The sequence below is a fragment of the Bubalus kerabau genome, chromosome 2 (assembly GCF_029407905.1).
Source record: "Bubalus kerabau isolate K-KA32 ecotype Philippines breed swamp buffalo chromosome 2, PCC_UOA_SB_1v2, whole genome shotgun sequence".
Lineage (NCBI taxonomy): Eukaryota > Metazoa > Chordata > Mammalia > Artiodactyla > Bovidae > Bubalus > Bubalus kerabau.
Genome location: NC_073625.1, coordinates 39,364,225 through 39,391,786, shown reverse-complemented (window position 1 = coordinate 39,391,786; position 27,562 = coordinate 39,364,225). Strand labels below are relative to the sequence as shown.

At 50.9% G+C, this 27,562-nt stretch overlaps 2 protein-coding genes across 15 annotated transcripts in view; both read right to left on the bottom strand.

The window, feature by feature from the left end:
• Positions 1 to 835: 835 nt before the first annotated feature.
• On the bottom strand, positions 836 to 18,471 carry XKR5 (XK related 5). Its single transcript, XM_055570052.1, has 7 exons — positions 18,414 to 18,471; positions 15,919 to 16,102; positions 9,930 to 10,114; positions 8,161 to 8,370; positions 7,325 to 7,494; positions 3,721 to 3,832; positions 836 to 1,908 (listed from the first exon to the last, which is right to left on the bottom strand). The coding sequence occupies exons 1-7, from the start codon at positions 18,469 to 18,471 to the stop codon at positions 836 to 838; spliced, it is 1,992 nt and encodes a 663-aa protein (XP_055426027.1).
• A 1,546-nt stretch (positions 18,472 to 20,017) lies between these two features.
• Positions 20,018 to 27,562, bottom strand: part of LOC129643249 (zinc finger protein ZFP2-like) — a 37,826-nt gene continuing 30,281 nt past the window's right edge. Inside the window, exons 2-8 of one of the 14 annotated variants that reach the window (XM_055567532.1) lie at positions 27,124 to 27,245; positions 26,501 to 26,626; positions 26,345 to 26,427; positions 26,098 to 26,224; positions 25,281 to 25,376; positions 24,570 to 24,652; positions 22,353 to 24,122 (exon numbers count right to left, since the gene is read on the bottom strand). In XM_055567532.1, the coding sequence (XP_055423507.1) occupies positions 23,253 to 24,122; positions 24,570 to 24,652; positions 25,281 to 25,376; positions 26,098 to 26,224; positions 26,345 to 26,356 (1,188 nt within the window). In that variant the 5' untranslated portion in view covers positions 26,357 to 26,427; positions 26,501 to 26,626; positions 27,124 to 27,245 and the 3' untranslated portion in view covers positions 22,353 to 23,252. Of the gene's footprint in view, positions 20,495 to 20,965; positions 21,157 to 22,352; positions 24,123 to 24,569; positions 24,653 to 25,280; positions 25,377 to 26,097; positions 26,225 to 26,344; positions 26,428 to 26,500; positions 26,627 to 27,123; positions 27,246 to 27,562 lie in introns of those variants that run through there. The other 13 variants (XM_055567541.1, XM_055567531.1, XM_055567540.1 and 10 more) reach the window with 13 other exon arrangements.

The window sequence follows — 27,562 nt, the reverse complement described above, 5'->3', positions numbered from 1 at the left end:
TCACCCGATCCTCCGACCCAGGATGTCTGACCTCACTGGCCTGCCTTCAGCAAGCATCCTGCTACACTGGTTTAGCCAGAAGCCCCCTAACCCCGATGTTTCCTCTTTATAATTTTCCACCCACTAAGCCCCACCTGCTCCTCGGCTGTAAACCCCACTTGTCCACACTGAGTTCAGAGTTGAGCTAGTTTTACAAGGAGGCCTCTTCCCCTATTGCAACAGCTCCTGAATAAAATCTGTTTTCACCACTTCAACTCTGTCCAGCTCTGGCTTTTCTCTGACTCTCCTTCTACAGGACAGAGGCCCGAGGTGTCCTGAGGCTTACAATGGATTTCATAAAATAATGCAGCTAAAATACATTTAAAAGAAGAGTGACTAATAACCACTTAAGTGTTATTAACAGAATAAAATAGGGCTCTAGGTTTTACCCTTGAGTTTACTGGGGAAGCCACAGAAGAATCATAGAGTTTGTCAGGGGCTTCCCTGATGGCTCAGATGGTAAGGAATCTGCCTGCAATGCAGGAGAGTCAGGTTCAATCCCTGGGTCAGGGAAGATCCCCAAGAGGAGGGAATGGCGACCCAGAAGCAGGCGATTGGAAGGAAGCTTTATCGTCGTTGACTCCCTCACGGTGTTAGAGAAGGACTCCTATGAGAAGTGTGGCGTGTGGTGCTTGCCGGGGACCTTAGAAACAAATCTAATCCGGTTCCCCCGTTTTCAGGCGGAGCGGACAGACGTCCGGAGGGGCTGTGACATACTCAAGGGTGGAGGTGTCGGAAGTCCCTACCCCAGCGACCAGCCTGACGGGCCGGCCTGTGGGTCACCTACTGACCGTGCTCAGCGGAGAAAACCTCGGCCGTCAGCCTCGCCCTGCGGCCGCAGCCCCCGGCGCTGGCCGTGCACCGGGGTGGACGTGAGGCAGGGTGCGTCCGCGGGCCTCGGGTGCACCTCGGATAGCGGCCTCTGGGTGCCAGCTGCGACGGGGCGACGCGGGGACTCCCGCTGCCCCCGGAGCCCCGCGCCGCCCCAGGTCCGGCTGCTGGGCTGCAAGCGTCCTCCGGGGCCTAAGATGGGGCTGATGTCGGCCACGCTGAGGGGAAAGCGCTCGGTGGCTGGCTGGGCGGAGCTGCCCAACCCCAGCCCCCTCCCGGAGAGGGGCGTCAGCTCCCCGGGGGAGGGTAGCGCCTCTTCGGCGGTGGCGCTGAAGTACAGCGTGGAGCCGCCCTGCCCGCCCTCGCCCCCCGGGCGCCCCCCTACACCTCTCGCCCCAGGGGCGGCCCGGGATCCCTCCTCTGAGCAGCTCTCCCGCCCTGCAGCTGAAGACGGCAGCTGGGCTGGAGCTCGGTCAGGACTCTGGCTGTCAAAAGACAGGTAACTTGAAGTCTCGTCAGCCTCTGCTTTGGGGACCACTGGAAACTCAAAGCCTTCCTCTGAGGTTAGAGGATCCTGGGGTGATGAAGGGGGCTCCTGCTGCGGGGGTGGGGGCGTCCTCCCCTCGCTGTGGTGTTCGCTCAACCCCCACTCAGGGGAGCAAAAGCGGGCCAGGCCGTCTTCTCCAAAGGCTGCATTGATCTTTGACACGTTCCCAGTCTTCAGAGCGAGCTTCACCAGCAGCCAGTGGTGGCGGCTGAGCAAAGAGGCCTCCCCCGCTGTCTGGCTTTCCAGCCCAGCCTCTGGGGGCGCCCACTGTGGGCTCGGGGGTTTCTCCAGGCTTGGGAGCTCACTGGTTTCCTCTGGGCAGGGCCCCAGGCTGTCCAGTCCCTCCCCAGCTGGGCCCAGGGCTTGTGGAGAAGAGTCTCCTTCTGCTTTATCACCCTCTGTGGGGCCACAGGATGTGTGTACACAGCCCCGCCAGATGTCTGTGGATTTCGGATGCAGCAGGCTGTAGTAAAGGACCAGCGAGACACTGCCTGCAAAACAGGGCGGGGGAAAAAACGCACAAGGTTACGTTCTTTGAAGTCCTGCATCCTCCCTGTGGTTTGCAGAATTCCGGGTTCTCCAGTTTTGAGTAGAGTAATATCATTTGGGATCCAAAACAGGACTCTTGTTGGAGCATCAGAGGTGGGTATTTGGGGGAATTTACGTATGTTCCAGCTCCAATAGGGCTTCCCAGGTGGTGCTAGCGGTAAAGGATCCACCTGCCAATGCAGGAGATGCAAGAGACACAGGTTTGATCCCTGGGTTGGGAAGATCCCCTGGAGAAGGAAATGGCAACCCACTCCAGTATTGTCTGGAGAATTCCATGGACAGAGGAGACTGATGGGCTACAGTCCATGGGGTCGCAAAAGAGTCAGACACAACTGAGTGACTGAGTGTGCATCCATACACACACATACACACATACACAGTTCCAATAAACTGCAAATGTTTCTACCCTTAAAAAAATTTAAGAACAGCGTTTAAATCTTAGAGATTTTATGACTTCTTCCTTGAAGGAGGCTCCAGCCGAGTCCTCTAGGTGTATGCGTGCATGTATGTGAGACAGAGAGAGAGGTTTGATAGAAAAGGTAATTTAACTTTCAGAAAACCGGGTCAAATACTCAGAACACAACCATCCACATACTGATTGATGGATTCCAAAGTGAAGGGAGAGAGAGATAATCATTTCAAAAACAAGACCCAAGCAGAGGTTAAACATACCCATCAAAACCCCCATATCAAGGAATTTCCACGAGCAGCAACAAAACTTCCTTTGTGCACAAACATCTGAATCACATTGTTGTCAGCTTCATTTATTTTGATCAGAAGTGTTGACTGCGGCAATAATTTATTTAGCAGAGCATTCCAGTAATCCTCCCACGTTATTTCCAGTTTCCTGTTGTACTGGACCAAGCGCCGGGTTTCAGGGAGCTCGTAATAAACAGCATGAAGCCTGATACGGGGGCGGGGGTTGGGGGGTGGTGTGAGCTTCGGCAGGGCCAGGAAACGCAGCAAGGATGCAGCTAGAAGGAACCCAACACACGTCCCCTCGCCTGCTCTCAGCATCTCTGGGGGAATGGGGTCAGAGCTCCTAATGGAGGGTGACCCAGTGTTGTCTCTGCAGGGGGCACAGCTCAGGCCATTTCCACCCAGTGTCCTAAGTCCTCATGGTCAGTGGGCAGGAGGGATTGTCCCCCTTCTGCTATGAGGAGCCCCCCGAGACCAAGAAAGGGGAGCTGACCCCGTCTGCACCCCATCCTGCCAGTTGCAGGGCTGTGTCTGTTCGATGAAGACAGACTTTCCTCAAAAGCCTGCTGTTTAACTGGTTTCTTGGTGGCAGCCCCAGGCTGGCATGCAATAGGCACTCAACAAATGTTTATCCAGGCAGCTCAAGGTGGAAGCTGGAGCTGCTGCTTTATAGCCTGGGCTCCACCTCCCCACTGAAGACTCTAGTCCAGGGCACTGGACAGTCGGGGGTTCCCCTGCCCCTGGAAGCTGGGGGTAAGGGCCAGCCGGCCTGGCTCTGCCTGAGCCCCTCCAGCCTCACCAACAGGCCACCTCTGGGGTGGCCCCTGCTTGGCTTGCGGCTCTGAGCACGGCCGAGCTAAGGAGACAAAGGCCGATCCAGGCCCTCATGCCTGGGGAGGTGGCCTGGCCATCCTCAGCACAGGGCCTGGCCCTGGTCTCCACCCAGCCGCTTCCGAGCCCCAGTTCCTACCCCTGGGGTGAGCTGACCGCAAAGAAGCAAGTTGTGGGAGGCGGGTGGGGGACGGAAGGACAACGAAGGCGACCTTGAGGCTCACCAATCAGAAATCCAGACAAGATGCCTGCGACGGCCCCCAGGCTGGTCCACGAGGCCCCCTGGAGAAAGTCCGTCGCCAGCAGCACGAGGATGATGTTTTCGAGCAGCATCACCTGTGAGAACAGCAGAGTCAGCACGCCTGGGCAGTGCACGCAGCCTGGGCACGCTCTAGTTCCGTGATCTCCTGCAGCCCCCTTCAGGGCTGGGGGCTCCCACTGCTGACCGGGCCCCCTAGCAGCAGGGCAGGGCCGAGCGAGCCTCTCCCGCCAAGGGGGCCCTCCTGTTCTCACTGTAGCTCGCTAAGTGTCTGCAGAGGCAGAAACGCACAGAAAACGGAAGGGCATGGTTCACAAGGCTGCAGGGGTCCCTTTGGTGAGTCGGGTGGGGCTGACAGAGAATTCCGTTTGCTGCTTTATCTGTTGCATAGTCTCATGTTAACTGTATACATGTTAGTTTTATCATGAGATAATTAAAAGTAACTGCAGAGCTCACAGTGACACTGGATTCCAGTGAGTCACAAACGTTCATAACAATTTCAGAATTTTTTTTTTTTCCCCAAATATTTGCCCAAGACACGCATCTCCACCCAGCCCTGGACACCGGAGTCATGGTTCTTGGTCTTTTGGGCCTGGACTGAATAATCACCAGCTTCCTGGTTCTCCAGCTTGCGGAGGGTGACTGTGGGACTTGGTGGCGCTGTAATTGCATGAGAAAATCCCTGTACCAAATCAATTATGAATCTAGACATATCTCACTGGTTCTGTTTCTAGTGGTTGCGTTTGTCAGGGCCCTCCAGAAAAACAGAACCAACAGGAGGTGAATGCAACCACTTTCCACTGACAAAGATGCTCTTCTGGACCAAACTTGACTCAGACGGGCTCCTCTGAGCACTCTTCTTGGCCTATAACAACTGCAGACCTGAAGCAGAAACAACTGTTTGAAACCAACACTAACGTACTTTCTAATAGCTCAAGCCTGCATCCCCAGCGTGGTGACCCAGCCCCAAAGAAGTTCCTGCCTGAGAAAGCTCGGTGCTACCCGGAGCACTTACTGTTTGTTCTGGAAAAAACCTGGTCATAAGGCAAGAGCGGCCCAGACCCCTCCACGCAGGGGAGCTACTTTAGAAAGCCTGCAATTATACATATTTTCTCTGCTCCTCTGAAATGTCAGTCTTTGACCGCCCAGAGCTGTCTTCTCCAGGACCTGAGAACCAGCCCTTGGAAACACAAACATCCCAGGGGATGACTCTCCCAGCTCTGTATATGTGTTAGTTGCTCAGTCATGTCCGACTCTTTGTGACCCCATGGATTATAGCCCGCCAGGCTCCTCTGTCCATGGGATTTTCCAGGCAAAAATACTGAAATGGGGTGCCAGTTCCTTCTCCAGGGGAGCTTCCCGACCCAAGGATTGAACCCGGTTCTCCCACACTGCAGGCAAATTCTTTACCATCTGAGTCACCAGGGAAACCCAGCTCTAAAGTGTGTTAACGCTGCCTCCCGTCATGAATACGTGGGAATTGTGTGAACGATGGTGTGCAGATGGTGTGCAGTCACTCCCCGACTTTGGCGGAGACCACACTGTTCCCTCCACCCCGTTCCCCCTTTAAAATGTGCAGTCGCCTCCACATAAATGGAGGTGAGGGGTCAGTCCATGCAGGACGCCTCTCCTTGTTGCAGTTGAGTTATCAGCATCTGTGTCCCTTGCCTTTCCTCCGTGTCTGGATGTATTATCTCAGCACCATCCACATGTGCTCTCCCTTGGGCGCCCCCGGTTCCACAGCCTTTATTGTGCTTCTGCGGCTTCTCCCCATTTGAAACTTCCGCACTGTCTAATTTCTGCCTCTCCTGCTTGATTGCTCTGAGCTCAGTGGTCCAGTGCCTAAGACGGCTGGAAAGCAGGAAGCACTTTTCCCCCTTCCTTGTATGATGCACGTGCGCTCAGTCACTTCAGTCATGGCTGGCTCTGGGCAACCCCTGCACTGGGGCCCGCCAGGCCCTCTGTCCATGGCATTCTCCTGACAAGAACACTGGAGTGCGTTGCCATGCACCCCCCCAGGGGATCTTTGGGACCCAGGGGTTGAATCTGAGTCTCTTGCTTCTCCTTCATGGCAGGCAGATTCTTTACCCAGCGAGCCACCTGGGAAGTACCCCTTCCTTGTATAATGGCCCCTAAAACTACCGGGACACGATCTGCTGACGAGGGTGTGAATGTGACAAAAGCCAGCAGAAGCAGCCAATGTGAAACATCTCATTTAGTTCTGCTTCTCAGGGCGCCTCTGGACATCAGCACGTCAGCGTGATGCTCCCACAAACGGACAATGAAATTCACCCTCTTTTATTCACAGTGCCTGTGGGCTGGGCTGGACCACACACCCAGCCCTCAGCCCACACGGTGTGAGGGGCCTGGTTACTCCCAATTTCCAGATGTGGAGACTGAGGCTTGGCGTGACTCACCCAGTATCATGGGTCCTCTGTGGGCCTGTGGCCTCAGGGGTCAGCGAGCTCTACGGGGCTCTCCTAAACCTGGAGATGACCACGCCATCACCTGCCCTGGACCGGACCTGCCTCCCCGGCTTTTCCCTTCACTCTGGTCTCCGTCCTGAAGCACCGGCACCTCTGAAAGTCTCAACTTCTATTTTTGGTAAAGGCCACTCTTGGTTTCTTATTTCAGCCCGAGTTTATTATTTTATTTACTCTTCACAGGGACCCTGAAAAGTAGGTAGGTCTTAACATTATTCTCTCAGCGACACCAAGAGGTGAGTTTCTGAAGCGCTGATGAAAAAATAGGTCCAGAGAGTCTAAATTCTCAGTCACAGTTGGTAACGGTTAATGACAGAGCCAGGGTCCCATGGAAGCCATCTGGTTCCAAAGCCTCAGCTCTGAAGCCTGTGGCTGATCCAGGCTCTCCTTTGACTTCTGCAATACAGTTCAACTTCCTGCCTCTCGTCAAAAGTGTCCCTGGTCATCCGAGCAGGAAGTGATAATCCTATGAGATTCAGACACTGCTTTCTCTGCTGGCATTGATCCACATTCTGCCTCTCTATTATTATTTGGGTACAAATAATATACACGCATGCATGCCCACATTCCACATATACAATAAAGTTAGGATCACTTGCCATGTAGAACGTGGCCATCCTGTTTCTGGCGGGGCCGTCCCAGAGGTTATTTGTTATTATTTGGGTACAAGCTTATTTCCTCTAATGGACTAGAAGCTGCCTACAGATAAGCATTATGTCACCTTTGTGTTTTTCACACTATCTATGACCACAGCTATAACTCAGCTATAAATTGAGCTGATTGACAAGGATGTCATGCATATGACAAAGAATAGAACTGTGATTATATTTATCAGATGGGCTGATGTAGAGAGTCGCTGAAAAGCATCACCAAATACACCACAATCCTCGCTATGGTAACTACGTGGAAACAGACATCCGGTTGCTCCTTTCAGAGACCATCATCTCTGCTCAAGACTATAATTCCTTTTAGAATTTTTCCTAAAATCAAGCTATTCCTTCATAATAGATATGCATGCACAATTGCACACATGCACACACATACATGCCCATGTTCCACATATACAGTAAAGTTAGGATCACTTGCCGTGTAGAATGTGACCATCCTGTTTCTGGAGGGGCCGTCCCAGAGGTTGAGGTAGCAGAGGATGAACACGGCACCCATGAGCAGGTTGAAGAGCCTCCAGCGGCAGGTGCTGTCCACGATGTCACTCTGCTGAGCCACGAGCCAGAAGGTCATCACCAGCCAGTGGGCACCTGGAGAGAGCAGCCCCGGGAGTCAGGGCCCAGAGAGGGGAGAGGGCTGGGGGAAGCAGGAGGGGTGGGGCAGGGACTTAGAATCCGGGGCGGTAACCCTCCTCTCTGTTCTGACGGCATGTGACTCGGCATACAAGGAGACGGATGAAAACCCAGGAGAGATCCGAGGGACACAAAACATTCGCACGTTTAATGTCACGTGAGCCTTCGTGCACTCCTCTCTCCCTGGACACTCAGGGACACTCAGGGCATCCCTCCACATGCCTGAACCTGGGGTGGCCAAGACCGCTTTGCCGGGCAAAATTCAGCCGAAGTCATGCTGATCCAGGTCTGGGCTAGATTTAAGAGGACTGGCCGCTCTCATCCCCTTGCTCTTGGAATTCTCAGCTGCCGTGTCTGAAGCCAGCTGGCTCTCCTGCATGGACAGGGTGGAGGGGCCCCGGGTGCAGGATATCTGAACAGCCAGCCCAGGGAAGCCCCTCTGTGGGTCCAGATACCTGCAAGCCTACAGGGATGGTGCGAAGACCCTGCAGGCAGGAAGCCCCAGAGAACCCCGGTCGGCCCTCAGAGGCTGGGTTGTTGCTCACCAATGGTTCTTTTCAGGCATTAAGCTCTGGGGTTGCTTGTTGTGCAGCAGTAGACTGTAGGGACAGAAGCTCAGCTTACCTGCGACAACCAGCACCCAGACGCGGTAAGCCCAGAAGAAGAGAACCAGGCTGAGGACACGAGCCCCGACCATGCCCATCCTCCAGAGCTGCTGGCAGCCAAGGGCCATCCAGGGTGCAGAGGGGTGGTCCGGCTTCACGGAGCGCAGGGATCGGGCATAGCACACCAGGGCCCAGGAGAGCGTGGTCAAGGAGCACAGGGCACTCACTCCTGGAAGGCAAGCGGGACCCTAGGACCGCTAACCGACAAAACCTGCCTTCACAGAGGGCATTGTCACCTCCATGCAAACATGCAGGCCTGTCTCCATGCAGAAGAAACGAGGACTTGGGTACTCCTCCCCACCAAGGTAGGCTGGGCTCTCCGTGGGTTCACACTTAAGAAAAAAGGCTCAAGGGCTTCCCTGGTGGCTCAGTGGTAAAGAAGCCATCTGCCAATGCAGGAGACATGGGTTTGATCCCTGGTCTGGGAAGAAGATCCCATGTGCTAGGGACCAACTCAGCCTGAGCACCATGACCACTGAGCCTGTGCTTGCGAGCCCGGGAGCTGCACCTACCGGGCCCACCTGCCACAACTACTGAAGCCCCTTCACCTGGACCCTGTGCCCTGCAACGAGAAGCCCACACCCCACCACTAGAGGGTAGCCCCCACTCAAAGCAACCAGAGGAAAGCCCACACAGCAAAATGAACACCCAGGGCAGTCAATAAATAAATAAATAAAATTATTAAAAAAAAGCAGCCCAGCCACTTTCCCTCGAGCACCTCTGGTTTATGACAAAGTAGCTCTTAACAGCTCTGAACATGGTATTTCATCTCAGTTGTACTTTGCAGTTCAATCCATACGCATGCATGTATGTTGTGTCCAACTCTGCAACCCCTGGTGAGCCATAGCTTGAAAGGCTCCTCTGTGGGATTCTCCAGGCAAGAATACTGGCATGGGTGGCCATGTCCTCCTCCAGGGGAATCTTCCTGACTCAGGGATCAAACTCACGTCTCTTCTATCTCCTGCACGGGCAGGTGGATTCTTTACCACTTGTGCCAATCGGGAAGCCCTCAGTCCATACAAAGGAGATGTAACCAGATAAACAAAACCAGAACAGTAGGGGGTGCCAGGCCCGGAGGAGACACCCTGAGCCCTGGCCTGAGTGCCAGAGCCTCTGCCGGCTCCCGAGGTGTTGATCCCACTGCTCTCAAGGGGTTAGGCTCAGGCTGCACAGAGTTAGTCCCAGGAGAAACAAACATACTGATCTCACAAGGGGCAGCACAGGCCTCCCCAAGGTGCTTTCAGGGTCCTCTCACCACCTGCAACTTTCCTCTCATGGACCAACCCCCACGAAGGAAGTCCACCCCCTGGGAACTCACCGCCCCAGACAAAAGCCAGTTTTAACCATCACCTTGAGCATCGTAGGTAACATCCCTGGCGGCTCAGATGGTAAAAGAATCTGACAGCAATACAGGAGACCTAGATTTGATCCCTGGGTTGGGAAGATCCCCTGGGGGAGGAAATGGCGACCCACTCCAGTGTTCTTGCCTGGAGAATCCCATGGACTGAAGAGCCTGGAGGGCTACAGTCCATGGGGTCGCAAAGAGTCGGACACGACAGTGATTCACACTTTCACTTTTTCACTTTTGTGCACTGTAGTGAGCTTGGGCTGCCCTAACTCTGCCTAACAGGGGATATCTTAGGTTGCCAGGGTTTGCTAAACAAGGAGTTAGCTTCTGTCCCCCATGAGAAGTCAGGCAGTCTGCGGTCGGGGGTGGAAGTCACTCACCTGGCACGGGAGCAGTGAAGTCAGAGGCGAGGAAAACATATGTTTGGACCAGCAGGTGGGGCCCGACCTGAAGCAGGGCTTCGAGGAGGTGCAGGGCCGCCAGGTCTGCCTCCCACAGCAGCAGCCGGGCCTGGGGGGCGGCCTGCCCTTCCTTCCAGAGGGTGGCGGACACAGCGTCCCAATGCCTGGGGCGGAGGAGGGCCAGGACTCAGAACCGCACTGCAAGGGCTCAGTTGGACCCCTCTCCTGGGGTATCACCTAGAGACCGAGAGCCTTCTAGGGCCTAGCCCGCCACGCCTGCATCCCAGGTCCCTGAGCCCTGACTCTAGGCTGAGGGTGGCGCTCTTGTTCCCAGTGTAGGAATCCTGCCCAGTGGACCTCACTCTGCCCACACATGGAAGGGCTGCTGGGTTGGGAGCTGGGAGCAGACAGGTTTGCTGGGGCTCTCTCTGAGCCCTGCGAATCCCGAGCTAAGCCTGAGCCCCCTCCCCGACCCCGGGGCTGCCAGTGTCAGTCGCTCTGTGTGACCCCCTGGATTGTAGCTCGCCAGGCTCCTCTGTCCATGGGATTCTCCAGGCAAGAATATGGGAGTGGGTTGCCATGCCCTTCTCCAGAGCCTCTCACGATGGGAATTAATGCAGTCCCGTTGGACGGCAGGGAGGGCAGGGGGCTACTGGAGGGTCTGCAAGACCAGGCTGGCCCGGGCACAGGAACACACTGGCACCTCCAGGGGGAGGAGTATTCCTCACATCCAGGAAAAGGAGTCAACACAAGAGGAAAAAAAAAAAAAGTCAGTAAGTGTTCCTGTTTCATTCTACTTCCAATAAGCCCACCCTCGAAACCTTTCCTGATGCTTCAGCCTCATGCAAGACGACCGGAGGTGCCATGGACCACCATCCTGTGCCACCTGGATAGTCATGCATGTATAAAAATGTCACTGCAGGCTCTGAGGACTTCAGGTTTTCATAGCAATTTCCCCCTCACCCTCCCAGGGGCAGGAATAAGGTGATCCCTACACCTGCCTGCAGCAGGGGCAGGCGTGCCTGCCAAGTCCACGGGCGATCGCAAACTTCAGTCCTATCCAAGTTAAGAAAAACTGGAAATCATTTAAATTTACTGATTTCTGAACCAGAGCTGGGTGTGCCTTTCAAGTCACCCCAAACGCCCTCTCTCTCTGATCTCTGGCCAACGTTTCTTCGGCCAGAACAGGAGGGGGTCCTCTTTGAAATGTTCTTAATCAGGGTACCGAGAGCCCAGGAAAGGGGCTCAAGAGAAAACAGCTTTCCTTTTTCATGACTTGGATCCCAGAGTGAAGTGATTTCTCACTGAGTCTTTGAAGCTGTGATCTCTGACCCAAACAGAATGTTAAGAAAAAGCAGATGAAGCCAAACCTGTAGCTGCCCTTCGGGTCCTGAATCCTCAGTTCTGGGGACATCCCAGCCCCCTTCCTACCCTCCCAGCTGCCCCTGTTCATTCAGCAGGCATCTTTATGGGCTGCCCCCACCTGCTGGAGACTGCAGAGGCCGCAAAAGAAACTGAAGACCTTCTCTAGAAGCCCAAGACTGAGTTATGGAAAGAATGCCACACACACACGCCAAGTTTTAAGCAGGAAGAAAGACGTGCCAAAATGAGAGGGGTGAGAGGGGTCCTGGGAGAGAGGACAAGGTGGGCATAAAATGCCCAGTGGCATGGTCATGGACCCTTCTCCCCCAGGCCCTGGCAACCACCATTCTAACCTCTGTCTCTATGGTTTCGGCCATTCTAGGCACCTCATGTAAGTGGAATTATACAACATGTATCTTACTGCATCATGTCCTCGAGACTCATCCGTACTGTAGCATGTTACAGAATTTGCTTCTGTTTTCCATTGCATGTATAGACCACACCTTACTTATCCGTTCATCCGTTAATGGACACTTGGGTTGCCTCATGTTTTGGCTATTTTGAATGATGCTGCTATGAACGTAGGTGTATAAAGATCTCTTCAGGACACTGCTTTCAACCTGTTTGGATATTTACCGAGAAGTGGAATTGCTGGATTATACGGTAATTCTGTGTTTAAGTAATTGAGGAACTACTATACTGCTTTCCGGAGCAGGCAATGGCACCCCACTCCAGTACTCTTGCCTGGAAAATCCCATGGACAGAGGAGCCTGGTGGGCTGCAGACCATGGGGTCGATAACAGTCGGACACGATTGAGCGACTTCCCTTTCACTTTTCACTTTCATACATTGGAGAAGGAAATGGCAACCCACTCCAGTGTTCTTGCCTGGAGAATCCCAGGGACGGGGGAGCCTGGTGGGCTGCCGTCTATGGAGTTGTACAGAGTCGAACATGACTGAAGCGACTTGGCAGCATACTGCTTTCCACAGTGCCTACACTATTTCAGATGGCCACCAACAGTACACAAGGGTTCTAATTTCTCCACATCCCTGCTAACATGTTATTTCCCTTTTTTTTTTTTTTTTTTTGTGGTGGTGGGGGATAGTAGCTATCCTAATGGGTGTGAAGTGGTATCTCATTGTGGTTTGATTTGCATTTCCCTAATGGTTAGTGAAATTGAGCATCTTTTCATGAGCTTATTGATGGGAATGTATATTACAAACTTTTAAATGCTAAATTTTATACCCATCGATATTAAGCTTGCCTTATATATCTTTAAAGCTCATCTCAACTTTCTTTGTAATAATTTTTCCCTTCCACTAAACAAATATTTTTAACCCAAAACACAGGCTCAGGATGAGATGGATTAGGTATTCTTCTATGATCTCATGCTGAGTTTACAAATGCATTTACAGCCTTAAAATTTTTTTACTCGTTGGTAACATATAGCATTAGAGTAGAAATATAAAAACAAAATAGAAAAATGTAACTGACTTTGTTTAAACAAGTAGTTACTAATGTCAAGTTCTTTTGAACAGTCAGACTTAACATTATCTGTATTATTTGGAATTAAAAAAAACAATACATGGGACTTCCCTGGCAGTCCAATGGTTAAGACTCTGCACTTCCAATGCAGGGGACACAGATTCAAACCCTGTACCTGATGGGGGAACTAAGATCCCATGACATGTGGCCGGAAAAAAGAAAAAAAAGGAAAACATTTATGTTTTAACTCCTTGAACTTTTTATAAGCTACTTTACGTCAGGAGGTTTTTGTTTAATTGGTTTCTCTGTAGTTAGTACAGTCTTCTGCATTGTATCGAGCTGCATGTGTGCTAGGTCATTCAGTCATGTCTGACTCTTTGTGACCCCATGGACTGTAGCCCATCAGGTTTCTCTGTTCATGGGATTCTCCAGGCACGAAATGGAGTGGGTTGCCATTTCTTCCAGGGGACCTTCCAGACCCAGTGATCAAACTGGGTCTCCTGCATTGCAGGTGGATTCTTTACCATCCAGGCCAGGATCCCTTTTTGAAAAGGTCCGTCTAGTCAAAGCTATGGTTTTTCCAGTAGTCATGTATGGATAAGAGTGCCAAAGAATTGATGCTTTTGAACTGTGGTGTTGGAGAAGACTCTTGAGAGTCTCTTGGACTGCAAGGAGATCCAACCAGTCCATCCTAAAGGAAATCAGTTCGGAATATTCATTGGAAGGACTGATGCTAAAGCTGAAACTCCAATATTTTGGCCACCTGATACTAAGAGCTGACTCATTTGAAAAGACCCTGATGCTGCGAAAGATTGAAGGCAGAAGAAGGGGATGACAGAAGATGAGATAATTGGATGGCATCACCTACTCAAAGGACATGAGTTTGAGTAAACTCCGGGAGTTGGTGATGGACAGGGAGGCCTGGCGTGCAGCAGTCCATGGGGTTGCAGAGTCGGACCCTACTGAGCGACTGAACTGAACTGAACTGATAGAGGATTGCGCAAACAGAGTTGCTTTGGCTCCACCTAGAGGCGCTTTTACTGAACTGCAGTTTGCTGAGAGGCTTCTTGACTAACCCTGATTGGGAGTCCATTACAAAATTCCGGGTGGATTTACTTAAAGACAATTCATTATCCAGTGTCTTCTTTGTGAAAGCCAGATATGCTGCTTGCAGGATGAGAAATAGATTTGTTTTCTACTTTAACTTTCAAAGCTTTCTTCTAAGGAAGTAGATTTCAATTTGTTCGTTTTTTTTGTTTGTTTGTTTTTTTTTAAACACAGAAACCATGGAGCTTCTTATGTTAACAAAAGTGAAGTCACTCATTCGTGTCTGACTCTTTGCGACCCCATGGACTGTAGCCTATCAGGCTCCTCTGTCCATGGGATTTTCCAGGTAATGGTACTGGAGTGGATTGCCATTTCCTGTCCAGGAGATCTTCCTGACCCAGGGATTGAACCCAGGTCTCCCGTATATGTAGACAGGCGCTTTACCATCTGAACTACCAGCTAAACTCAGACCCAAATTGGCTGTTCACCTCAAGTAACTGTACTGTTCACCTCAAGTAACTGTACTGTTCACCTCAAGTAACTGTACTGTTCACCTCAAGTAACTGTATTTTGCCATTACCTTCTTTTCCAGCACTCCCTTCTGCTTCCTGAATGTTCTCACTTCTTTTCTTTCTTCTTGCCTTTTTTTTTTTGTCCTTTTAAATTATATATATATATTTTAGTCACCTTAACTGATTTTTTAAAATAAGAAGAGATATAGATGACTAGTTGTTCTTCCTAATTTCTAATCTTCATGTCTCTTCACTTATTTCCATTTAAAAAAATGTATTTAGTATTCATGACATCATTGGAGAGACTTGGGGAAGAGTAGGGGGTCAGCGTTGGACACCAGCATGAAAGTAGACATGTGAGCCTGACCCTGCCCCACTTCTGAAAAAGGTACTGGATCGGATGAGCCGGAGGGTCCCCACAGGACCCCAGAAGGCAAACTTATCTGACAGTTATTCAGGAAGCTTCTCTCAAGTGACTGGCATGGACTTTACTCTTCTTCTGAGCTATGACATGTTTGCTTAGGGGAAAGCTGATTCATTTTTTCAAGAGGTGGTCTGTCTTTGAGGTCACATGCTTGTTGGCTATAACGTACCAGGTGGTCCCCAGAAGGACTCAAGCCCTTAATGGTTTTCAGACCAAGCTGGGCTGAGAGAAGCATCTGCACACGTGAGTAGTGCCCATGACAGGCTCCAAGCCCCCCTGAGCCAGAAGGAAAAGCTGCCTCTGCTCTCTCCCCACTGGTCAGAATCTCATCTTTTCAGAGAAACCACACAGCTTGAACACAACGGTCCACCATTAGGCTAAATTGGTGTGGCTGAAAATGCTTTTGGGGCTTTTAGAGATGGAGGGATCCAGCTCAGAGAATCCCAGTGAAATTTGGCTAGCTGCATGATATCTTTATAAGAAGCACCCTCTGGGGTATTCCCTGGCAGTCCAATGGTTAGGACTCTGGGCTTTCACTGCAGAGGCCCCAGGGTTCGATCCTTGGTCAGGGAACTAAGATCCCACATGCCTGGCTGCAAGGCCAAAAAAAAAAAAAAAAAAAGAAGCACCCTCTGTCTCCAGCTTGAGATGCACTCCCTCCTCAGAGTCTGCTGAGACACCATAAAGCTCACTTCAGTTCCTCTAAAGAAAGCCTTGGGCTACAGCTTGAGGGCATAAAATACCCACCAGCACAGCCTGAGATCTGAGACTAGACAACCACTCCTTGGACAGCCTTCCCACCCTGGGCGCCTTCCTGTACCCTGAGCTAAGGGGCTGCACTGGTCTGGTCTCCCACAGGCCAGCCCGCTGAGCACTCGCCTGTCCAGGCTGCCTTTTATGGAAAACTTTGGCCCTGGAACTCAAATGGTTTCTTCTTGCAATAAAAACTTAATGCAAATGTCACCATACAGCCTACTGCACTGCTTCAATCTGTGCCACCCTCGTGGGGTGAAGGGGTGGGGTTCACATGGGCTGCCCCGAACCGACTCACTTTCTATGGGTTTCTATGTGTAGAGTGACTCTCCTATCTCAGGTGTAAAGTCACCCAGCGGGGTGAAAGGGGCTGTCTGTTCTTACCGCTTCCACACGCCGAGCTGGAGGAGGTGCAGGACCACCAGCAAGCAGCCACCTTGACGTCCATCTTCTCGGAACCAGAGATAGCTCAGGCCCTGGACCAAGAAGCCGGGCAGTAGCACCGAGAGGACCAGCCAGGCCCAGAAGAGCCGGCCTGTGGTGAAGTAGTAAACCACAGCGCAGAGGCCTGGGGCCAAAGAGGAAGGACCAGAGGGTTAGTGGGAGGCTGGGGGGGGGGGGGCGGGCCTGGGCAACACTGCATCCCCAGAGTTGGCCGGGCTGCCTGCTAGACCCAGCCTGGGAGCCGGCAGAGCCCACAAGCAGCCTAGAGGGGAAGGAGGTTGAATGGAAGGGCCAGAGCTACCCAAAGGATCAGACATCATGGTCCGAGAAGGGGACTGCTGGTTCGCATACGGCAGCATGCACAAAACACTGGGTACTTAGCACGTGCTCAAAAATGTAAAACCTTCCCTCTGGGGACAGAAGATCCTAAGACAGGGTTGGGTTTCCCAGGTGGCTCAGTGGTAAAGAATCTGCCCACAATGCAGCAGACATGGGTTTGATCCCTGAGTTGGGAAGATCCCCTGGAGGAGGACATGGCAGCCCACTCCAGTATTCTTGCCTGGGAAACCCCACGGACAGAGGGGCCTGGCAGGCTACAGTCCCTCGTGTGGAAGAAGGGTTGGACATGACTTAGCGACTAAACAGCAACAAGGGTCAGGTGGTGGAAGGAGCTGATTCGGATCTAATTCAGATCTGCCCTCCCTGATGAATGACTTTAGAGGTGGGTGCCCAGACTCACAGGAATTGTTTGATACGACTGTTGCTTGGGTTTCCCAATGTTAGAGTTTAACATGGATTTATGGGTGCATGAGGCTGTGAATTGCAGCAGCAAGAGGGTAGCAGCCCCGGGTAGACTGAGAAGCCCCGGCTTGGGCAGCCCCTCCTTGGTTCACAGGCTCTGTGTTTTGTTAAGTCGCTAAGTCCTGTCTGACTCTTTGAGACCCCATGGACTGCAGGACACTAGGCTTCTCTGTCCTTCACTATCTCCCAGGGGTCTGCTCAAACTCATGTCCGTTGAGTCAGTGATGCCATCCAACCATCTCATCCTCTGTCGCCCTCTTCTCCTCCAGCTTTCAATCTTTCTCAGCATCAGGGTCTTTTTCAATGAGTGAGCTGTTCACATCACATGGCTGAAGTACTGGCGCTCCAGCTTCAGCATCAGTCCTTCCGATGAATATTCAGGGCTGATTTCCTTTAGGATGGACTGGTTGGATCTCCTTGGTTCGGTCCCCTGTTCTAATCACCCGGCACACACAGCAAACTAGGGTCCCCCAGGCAAAAAGCGTCAGGTGGAGTCACAGCCTCCCCAACCTGAGGAATGCCCAAGCCCTGGCTGGGAGGGAAGGAGGAGGCTGGTCTTGGGGACCCCCTGGAGTGGGTACTGGGACTGGGGTCCTGTCTCATCGGGGGCGCTGGCCCCGGGCGGGAGTTTAGGGGCAGATGTCAGCCTGGCGCCTCCTCTGTGCACCTTAGAAACCTCAGGGGAACTGCACGGACCGCAGTTCATAAGGGCCCTGATAACACTAGGTCGGGGGCGGGGGGCGGGCAACGCGCTCCCAGGGGTCAAGTTCAGGGCCCGGCACTCAAAAGTGGTGCGAGCTGGGGAGGGGCGACGAACCCTGGGGGTCTCGAAGCTGGAGCCCCATCAAATCCACTTCGCACCCGCCATCCGGGGGGACCCCGCGGAGAAAGAAGCGGCTGCAGGGAGCGGGGCAGAGAGGGGCGGAGGCCTTGGCGCCGGCACTGAAGGAGTTACGCGTTCAAACTGGAAAGGCGCGAAACCGCTCCCCGCGCTCGCTCCTCCGCGGCTGCGGGCCCGCGCTCAGCACTCGGCCTGGGGGTCCCCAACCGGCAGCCTCTGGCCAGGATGTGAACTGTCCCTCCAGAGCTCCGCGGACGTCGAGCTCGGTCCCACCCCAACCCGGCCCCAAACGGCTCCCCGCGCCGCCCGGAGCCCAGGCGGGCGAGGGAGCGGGCAGGGATGAGCAGGGCGCGCCAGGCCCGCGTGCAGCGCCCCGGCCCCGCAGCACCGAGAGGCCTTCTGGAGGGAAGGCGGGGGGGGGGGGGGGGGGGGGTGGGGTGTCGGGGGCGGGTCAGACGTTCCCAGACTCCCGGCGAGGATCGCCCGTCCGCTGGGGACGAGGGCTGGGGGTCGGGAAGAGGATTGTGCATCCGCAAGGGAGAGGTCTCAGGCACCCGGAAGACCTTGCATGCAGCGGGGCAGGGGTCCATGCATCCTCTGGGGGATTTACGCCTCCCCGGGAGGTCACGCGTTCGCGGGGATCCCCGAGGGGCTGGGCGGGGGTGCGGAGTGCCCAGGGCTAGCACTGGCGCGCAGTGCTGGGGTGCAGGGCACCGCCGTGGCGGGGCGGGGGTGAGGGTCCCCGGGCGTCAGGGTGGGTCGGAGGGGCGAGCATGGCCTGCCCCGCACTCACGCGCGCTCTGCTCGGCCGCCAGCAGCAGGGCGGACAGGCCCAGAACCCCCGCGTGCATCCTCCGCGCCGCCCGCCCGCCTCCTGCGCCCCCGCCCCTTCCCCTCCGGCCGACCCGGGACGGGGAGGTTTCCGGCCGGAGACCCCACTGCAGGTTGCGTTTGGGCTGGGCTCTTCGGCTCAACGTTTTTTCCCGGGTTTCCCTCGGGTTTTTCCCGGGTAACTAGACGGGGCGGAGGGAGGGAAGAGAGGCAGCTTGAGTGGTCTGGTTGCTAAGTCAGGTAAAGCACCGATTACGCCCGGCCTCTGGATGTGCGCAGCGGAGGTCCCCCAGCCCTGTGACCGGCCCTGGGACAGGACTCGGTGAGTGTTAGGGCCGCGGAAACCGGCCCCCGCCTCGAGCCGCTGAGCGGCAGTCTGGTGAATCACTAGTCAGAGAGCACACGGGCGTCTGTGGGAGGAGCTGACTTGGAACCGTTAAGGAGTCTTTTCGAAACCCTGGAGGGCATGAAAGCTGGCATTTTCCCCGTTTCTCACTCTTAAATCCATCACGATCTCTGACCGCACATTCCCCCCCCCCCCCCCCCCAACATGGACTTGACGGTTAATCAAGATTCCCACATGTAAGAAGTGAAACTGCTCTTTGGAGACACCTTCCCCCACGTGGTACGACCAGTCTTGGCCTTCCGCAATCTTCAGAAATTGAGTAGAGGGCAGAGGAGAGATTCAGGCAAGGCTTTACTGGGGCTCCTGCTCTGGCCGGAAGAGTGTGTGTGTGTGTGTGTGTGTGTGTGTGTGTGAGAGAGAGAGAGAGAGAGAGAGAGAAGCAGTAGTTCCCTTGCTAGCTTCCAGAATGTGTGTGTGTGTGTGTGTGTGTGTGAAGCAATAGTTCCCTTGCTAGCTCCCAGAAGGGTTAGGGTTGGAGCAGGGAGCTTCTTCCTTATTTGGGGTGAGGGTTGGGGTGGGCTCAGGCTGGAGGCGTGGCTCAGGTGGTTTGCTCACCTTTTTGTGGTGTTGAGTGCAGAGGGTGCTCAGTACCCTACTTTTGTTCTTGCACTCAGTTTTTGCTCCTGGCTCTTCAGAAATGACTGCTGAGTTTATTTTTGTCTTTGTGTGTCTTTTGGGTTGAAGAAATCGCCCCAACTGCACATGCACACAGTTATTTTTAGTCTCCTACAGTTTGTTTGGATTCTGTAGGATGCAAGCATTCCAGCACTGCAGCAAAGTGTCCCAGTCCCAGGCCTGTCTCACCAAGACATCTATCTGTGTGTGTGTCTTATCTATCTAGCTAGGGTGTAGTTTAAGGAAGAAGTGATATTTAGGCATGGTGATGCTGATGATGCAGGTGGGCCGTTTAACTTTCAAAGTAGGCAGTTAGCCAAACTATTCCTCCTTTTGGGGCTTCCCTAGTAGCTCAGATGTTTAAGAATCTGCCTGCAGTGTGGGAGACCCAGGTTTGATCCTTGGGTCGGGAAGATCCTCTAGAGAAGGAAATGGCAACCCACTCCAGTATTCTTGCCTGGAGAATCCCATGGACAGAGGAGCCTGCAGGCTATAGTCCATGGGGTTGCAGAGTCGGACACGACTAAGTAACAGACACACACACACATTCCTCTTTTTTATTTGGGAGTTTTCCACGTGCCTCCCTAACTCAAGGATTTGCCACTTCCAAAAGACCTTGCTGTGCTGACCCGCTGATTTAATGAGATAGAGTACCCGCTCCTTCCCTACAAAAGCCCTACAGTAGAAAATGCCCCAGCTGAAGAACTTATATTTTGAAGGGAAAAAATAGAGGGGGGTGACCCAGGTGACCTTCTAAATCAAGTGAAGCTACAAAACATAGTTATTTTTTCATTTACCAAAATAAAACTGCAGAGTCAGACATCTTTGATTCTTCCCTACGGTTTGGATGCAGTTCTTAAAAAAAATGCTTTATTTTTATTGAAAGTAATGTATTTGGCTTCCCTTATGGCTAGTGGTAAAGAACATGCTTGCAGTGCAGGAGACACAGGAGACGCTGATTCAGTCCCGGGTGTGGAAGATCCCCTGGAGAAGGAAATGGCAACCCACTCCAGTATTCTTGCCTGAAAATCCCGAAGGAGAGAGGAGCCTGGTGGGGTACAGTCCAGGAGGGTCCAAACAGTTGGACATGACTTAGCAACTGAACAGCAACGTTTATTTATCCCAAGAGGCTTCCCTCCTAGTTTTCCACTCACTTTTCAATGCATTTCTGGATTTCTCATCAGAATTTTGAATTCTGATCTTCTAGGTCTGTCCCCATTTCAGAGTCACCCCCTGTAAACCTTTGGTGATGCTTCCCTCAGGGCGTCCCTTGTGGCTCAGCTGGTAAAGAATCGCCTGCAGTGTGGGAGACCTGGGTTCAATCCCTGGGTTGGGAAGATCCCCTGGAGAATGGAAATGTTGCCTACTCCAGTATTCTGGTCTGGAGAACTCCATGGACTGTTTGATCCATGGGGTCACAAGAGTCGGACAGGACTGAGTGCCTTCACTTTCACTTTCCCTCTATATCAATACAAAGGAGCAGGTTTAAGATCTGAGTTGCCATACGTTCAGCTTCATTTTCACCAAAACCGTCTTGTTAAAAGGCCCACTCCCTTTGGCTGACTACTACCTCCCCTTTTATTGGCTTCCAGTCCCCCAAACCTCCTTTTCCTGGTTGTCCAAAATGAAACATGTCCAAAAGGAGTATGTCATAATGTGTCCACATTGGGAGCAGGACTCTCCTCTAGAAAAGAGATAGAAAATTGAAGTCACTTACAGAATTTGGAATTGGGAGGAAAGGAATCATTGTGGTATTCCATACTTTCCTCAGTGTTTCAAGTTTTGGAAAAAAAGAATGTTTCTCCGAATTCCTAAGTATTATTGGAGACATAAAATATGTATCCTATTTTCATGTGTTAAAAAAGAATCCAATGATTTAAAGGTTTGGAGGAGGGTCTTACTCCTGGGACAGCAGCAGTTTGAACAGGAGCTACAGTGAATGTCTTCAGCCCTGAAGCTATGGGAGGGTTTTTGTGAGGAAAAGGATATGGATATGTGTCAAAGGATAACTTTCCAAGTCCTGCAGACAAGGTGGGGAGATCTGCTTTGTGACAACATTTTTTGGGGGAGGAAAAGCACATTGCGCTAATTATTTTAAAAACCTGCTTGTGTGATGGCTGGTAGTTTACACATTTTATATTCCTGCAGATTTATTCCATGAGCTTGTCCTGTTTAGTGAGACAACTGTGTGCATAATTCAAGAATTAGCTGAGTAAATTAGTATGATCATGGAAGGAACCCTCCATCCACTTGGCACAGTTCTGAGGTTTTGGTACAGAATAACAGAGATTTCTGAGGTCTTGGAGGGCAGAGATGTCTGTCTCTTGAGCCCCGGGTGGTTTCCATCTGCAGACATAGGTTGAAGGGCTTCAAATAACGTAGGACCAGATGTCTCTGAGGCTCCCCAAGGACCTTGCCTGAGCAGGTTGTGACATTCTGGGAAACCTGGCCAGTGGAGCTGAAGATCAGAGCTGTGTCACCCCAGGGCCTGAAGGGGTAGATGGGGGGTATGTTGGAATGACTAGATCTGAGTTGTGAGGAAAGAGCAGTGGAGAAAGGGGGACTCAGAGAGTGGGGCTGAGTGTCTGCCCACTTTTGCAGAGTGCAGACCTGCACCCCTGTGCTAAGTCTCTTCTGTCATGTCCGACTCTGCAACCCTGTGGACTGTGGGCCACCAGGTTCCTCTGTCCATGGGGATTCTTCAGGCAAGAATACTGGAGTGGGTTGTGGTGCCCTCCTCCAGGGGGTCTTCCCGACTCAGGTATCACACCTGTGCCTTACATCTACCTGCACTGGCAGCCGGGTTCTTTACCACTAGTACCTCCTCCCAGCCCACCCGTGTTTGCAGGGGCCCAACGAAACCAGACAGCAACACTAAGCTCCTTTAGCCACAGGCTTTATTGTTTGAATATTTTCAACTATGACTTTTTTGGACAGACTTTAACTTTACAAAAACCTACATTCCATGTCGCTGGGTCACTTCACTCTCCATTTGATACCACATTTTCATGAAGAGGTATTTCCCCCAATCACAAACTGCCTGACTGTTACAGGATTCTTATAGGATTCTCCCCTCCCACACAGTATCTTTTTTTTTTTTTTCTGATATGAAATCTAGCTGTAGATTCACTTTTGGTTTTAGGATTGCTACATCCTCATGTGAGAATTTAATGTTGACTGAGAAATGAAAGTGATCCCTGAAGTCTTCCCTTCTGTCATGACCCTGAGAGTGTGTTCTATAGACTGAGCATGTGTGAACCAGAGGGGTTGCTCTATGGAGAAAGAATTTCCCATACCTTTCCATGAAATAACTTCTCTAGGATGAATTATTTACAAGTATGCTTGGTGTTGCTCAACCTACTTTGGTATCTTTCAAGAGTCTTCATCTTTGTTCTTGTGTTTATTTTTTTTCAAGGTTTCTTGTGCACCTCAACTGAATGGTTGTCAACAGTTAACACAGTCTTAGTGGTTTTCTCCTTGGAGTTGGTTCACATAGATCAATAATTATTGAAGAAGTAGAAGGGGTTGCTTATCCTCTGCTCATGTCCTCTAAGGTCTTTAGAGTTGGGGGCTGTTGCTGGAAACACCCATATTGTGTTTGTAGAGTGAGTTCTGTTAAGTTACACGAGGTCAGGCTAATGATTAAAGGCTTAGTCACAGAGAAAGCACACGTGTGGATCCACATCCACAGGCAGTGCCTGTCTGGACTGCATAGCACAATGCCTGGAGGAACCTCCACATTGATTATGTCACCTCAGGTCAGAACATCTACTGAGGGTCCTACTGATTTTCTCTCCTGTGCTGGGTTCCCTTGTGTCGTCTAAGGGAAGAGGCACGAGTGAAGTGTTCTCCACAGAGCTGACATTCATAGGGCTTCTCTCCGCTGTGGGTTCTCTCATGTTCCCTCAGCTTAGCATATTTATTGAAGGCCTTCCTACACACAGAGCATACATGTGGTTTCTCTTTAATGTGGATTCTTTTGTGCACATGAAGCCCTGAACTATGAGTAAAGGCCTTCCCACATTCAAGACACACATGTGGCTTCTCTCCAGTGTGGACTTTCTTATGTGAACTAAGGCCAGAGCTTTGAAGAAAGGCTTTGCCGCACTGATGACATTCATATCTCTTCTCTCCTGTGTGAGTTCTCTCATGTTGTTTCAAGGAGGAATTTTGATTGAAGACTTTCCCACACAGATGACATTTGAATGGTTTCTCTCCAGTGTGAATCATGCTGTGTCTCCTGAGGCTAGCACATCTACTAAAGGCTTTTCCACACTGATGACATTCATAGGGCTTCTCTCCTGTGTGAGTTTTCTCATGTACTTTCAGGGAGAATCTTTGATTGAAGATTTTCTCACACAGTTGACATTTGAATGGTTTCTCTCCAGTGTGAATCATCTTATGTCTGCTAAGGCTAGAGCATCTATTAAAAACTTTCCCACACAGAGCGCATTCACATGATTTACGTCTAGTGTGAATGTGACCCTGTCCATTGAGGAATGACCCTTGACTAAGTGATTTTCCATGCTGTTTGCTGACATTATGTTTGCTTCTGAAGGGAACTATTGAATATTGAAGTGAAGATGTAGGAGTAACTTCATCTCCCAAATCAGCACATTCAGCAGGATCCCCTTGTGGGTGAGAAACCTGCTTTGAGGGGAGGAGATATGAGGCTGTTACTGGTTTGCCTATGTCCAGGTAGACACTCATTGTCTACATATTCACCCTAGAGCATCAGCCGATAATAGTCTCCTGTTAAAGTGTCTCCAGTGTTGGTTGCAAACACATGTTGTGTTACTCCCCTGCAGGCACAAACATTCTCTTTTCTAGTTTCCTGACCCCAGATATCAGATTAATTTTGAAGATTTCATTGTGTTTTAAAGACTATAAGATGAGCAATGTTTTTGCAACTGACTTTTTTTTCTTATATTATGGTTTTGAGCTCATACTATCTTATTAATTAGTTTCAGATATCTAAAAATTTGCCTGGAAAAAGCTCAATTTCAACTTACATACAGGAAATTGTGCTCAGTTACCAACTTATCTCATCACTAGGTCATTCAGTTGATGCCTGGGCTTCTCACCCATGAAACGTACCATTGTCCTTATTGGGGATGTGTGCTTCCAGTAGACACTTTGCATTAATGTCATTTCTTGTTGTCTAAAGAGACTTTCACTGCCTAAAGAAATGGAAAAAATGTATAGATTTTAGAATGGCATTAGAGAAATAAAAACATAGATAAACACCAAGGTCCAAGTGCCTATGTTTCAAAAATTGGTACTTAGATGGAGAAACTGTGTATAACAAAGAAATCCTGAGGTTGTAGAAATACTTTAAAGGTAATTGTCTAGGAGCTTCTCTGGTGGTGCAGTGGTTAAGATTTCATCTTCCAGTGCAGGGAGTGTGGGCTTGATCCCTGATAGGGGAGCTGAGATCCCACATGTCTTGTGACTGAAAAACCAAATCATAAAACTGGAGAAATATTCTAACAAATTCAATAAAGACTTTAAAATGGTCCATATTAAAAAAAATCTTTGTTTTTTTTAAGAGTCACTGTCTATTATGATGAAAAAAAACATTAAATGGGAGGATCAGGACAAGAATCACTATGTAGAAGTTTTAAGTTCAGAAAGCCCACAGCACTTTTTCCCTGAAAGAAGAGCAAGTGGCTGGAAGGAAGTAATATGAATTGTGGTGATAGATGCACAGGATGATAACAATGTGAGGAATATGCCCAAATGTCCTCACTTCCGTTTTAGGATATGGCCCTCACTTCACTTTCGTTTGGTATCTCCAAGGATGCTCACCTGAACTCTGACCTTGGAGGCCTCCTGCTGCTTCTGTCCACAACTCTTTCCCTTGTTCCAGTTGGAAAACCACATCTGATTTGCTGATCTGATAGCCTGTTTGATTAAAAAAAAAAAGCTGTGGATTTTGAGTCCAGGCTAATTACTCTTTGCTGTGCTCAAAACAGGTAAGGTACCGAGGAAAATAGAGATAATTGAAGGTCAGTGCAGGCAGCAACATCTTTACCAGACAGAAGAGTGAAGGTCGTTCAACGGACCAGGAGGAAACCCAGAGCAGCAGCAAGAACAGTGAGGCTGTCTAAGGCTGATGCCTGTGCACCAGTTCAGAGAGAGGCCACAGAATCTTTTCCAAATGGGAAAGATCAAAAGACTCTACAGTGGGCTGAATATTTCTGTCAAACAGGATCCAGTAATGATTCACCTTACAGGAAGAATCAAAATTATGTCATATACAGACATGAATATGACATATACATGTACTCTGGTCTCAAGCCTTCATGCAGTGACAGGAACAAAAGAATTATTTTAAAAAATATTTCATCCTTTATCCTATTATTTATGTATTACAATATCCATTGAGTCCTCAGATCTGTTCTGAATGTTGACACTGAGTAGCAACAAAGATATGAAACCTGGCCAAGATAACCCTTCCATGTGGTAATAAAAAGTACCTGGAAAGGAACAGCTTCCTTTTATGTAGTTATGAGGACTAGCAGAGAATCAGGAAGCAGCTGGAGTGGGACACAGGATAGCTTGTTCAGTGAGTGAATGAACAGAATGGACACAGATGCAGGCACATCCCTGTTGACAGACTCACCTACAGAGACCAGGTGGGAGACAGTTTCCAGCATCACATTTCTAAACAGGTTTTTCTGGGACTTGTCTAGCAGGCTCCACTCTTCCTGGGTGAAGTCGATGGCTACATCTCCAAATGTCACTGATTCCTAAAACATCAGGGATATTCTGGTTTAGACAGAGCAGCCCTACCGCTGTCCAAAGTGAGTGGGCGAGCTGAGGAAGGATGGGGACTGGGTGCAGCTTCAGGAGGAAGCATCACTACTCACCAGGGGCTCCATCCTTAAGCTCAGTCACCGGGAGCCTTTCTCGGGATCTCATTCACAGCCGATCAAGCACTAGGCAGGCCAACCTGAGGATGGAGAAGCCATGAGACCCCAGTCCTGTGCTTCCAGACCCACCTGAATTCAAGCCCCAACCTTCACCTGGGTGTAGCCCCAGCCCAGCACTCAGAAACCAGTGGTGCATCCAGGGAATACTATGCAGCTTCTTCTCTCCCAGATCCCATGTGAAGAGCTAGAGCTGCGGTTGCTAACACAGAAAGTCAGAGTCTGCAAATAACGTGTTAAGCATTGACATTGTGTTCATCAGCCCGTGGCACCCAGAATCGCTCATGTCCTCCCGGGTTCCCACCCTCGGGGACCCTGACTCTCGCCAGAGTGGATGGTGGTTTACTGCTGTAGGTAAACACTTTGGAAGCCCCCAGATCATCTCCTGCCTTATGCGCCCACAGTGCTTCTCCAACAGCCCTGGCAGTCCTCTGGAAACACACTGCCTTCCAGCTCTCCCTCAGCCCTGAGGTTAGTTCTCTCTTCCATGGATATGGATATCAATTACCTTCGGCCCTCTTTTAGGATGGAGTTAGACTGAGGACTTCTTCCATTTGGAGGAATCACAGCACCCACCCTGCCAGCCCCGTCCTTAACGTCCCCTGCACCACAAAGTAGCAGGAGTCCAGGAGTCACAGTGTTACTGTCAGACTGTCTCAATCCTCCTGCTCGAGGATGGTCAGAAATATGGAGGTTTAGAAGGAAATTGCTTCACTTACCAATTTACAATGGACACCCAGAGGTTCCAAAATCTTTAGTATATGACAGGGTTACACTAGAGGAAGGAGCAGCTGTCATTTAATTTTGCTCAGTCTGTGTCTTGTGATCAAATACCTTTAGCCTAACAAAGATCAATAGGTTCTGTAAGATGACTTCTAACAACAATAATCAGAAGAAACTCCTGTTATTTCTCTCTTTGTATTTATCGCTTAGTTTGGGGGGAACCTCTCCATATATCCAAAGTCAATCCCCTCACCACATCCCCTCTATCTTGAAACAGAAATCTCCCTGGAGATATTTGCTCTCAATCTTCTGCTCTCCGGCCCTCCCTTCGAAACCAAAATGAAAGCCTAGGGATCATTTCCTATCAGAAATGAATTCCTGGATCCATGCCTCTGCTCACTGTGGAGAGGAATCTAGTGTCCAGGACAAAACACA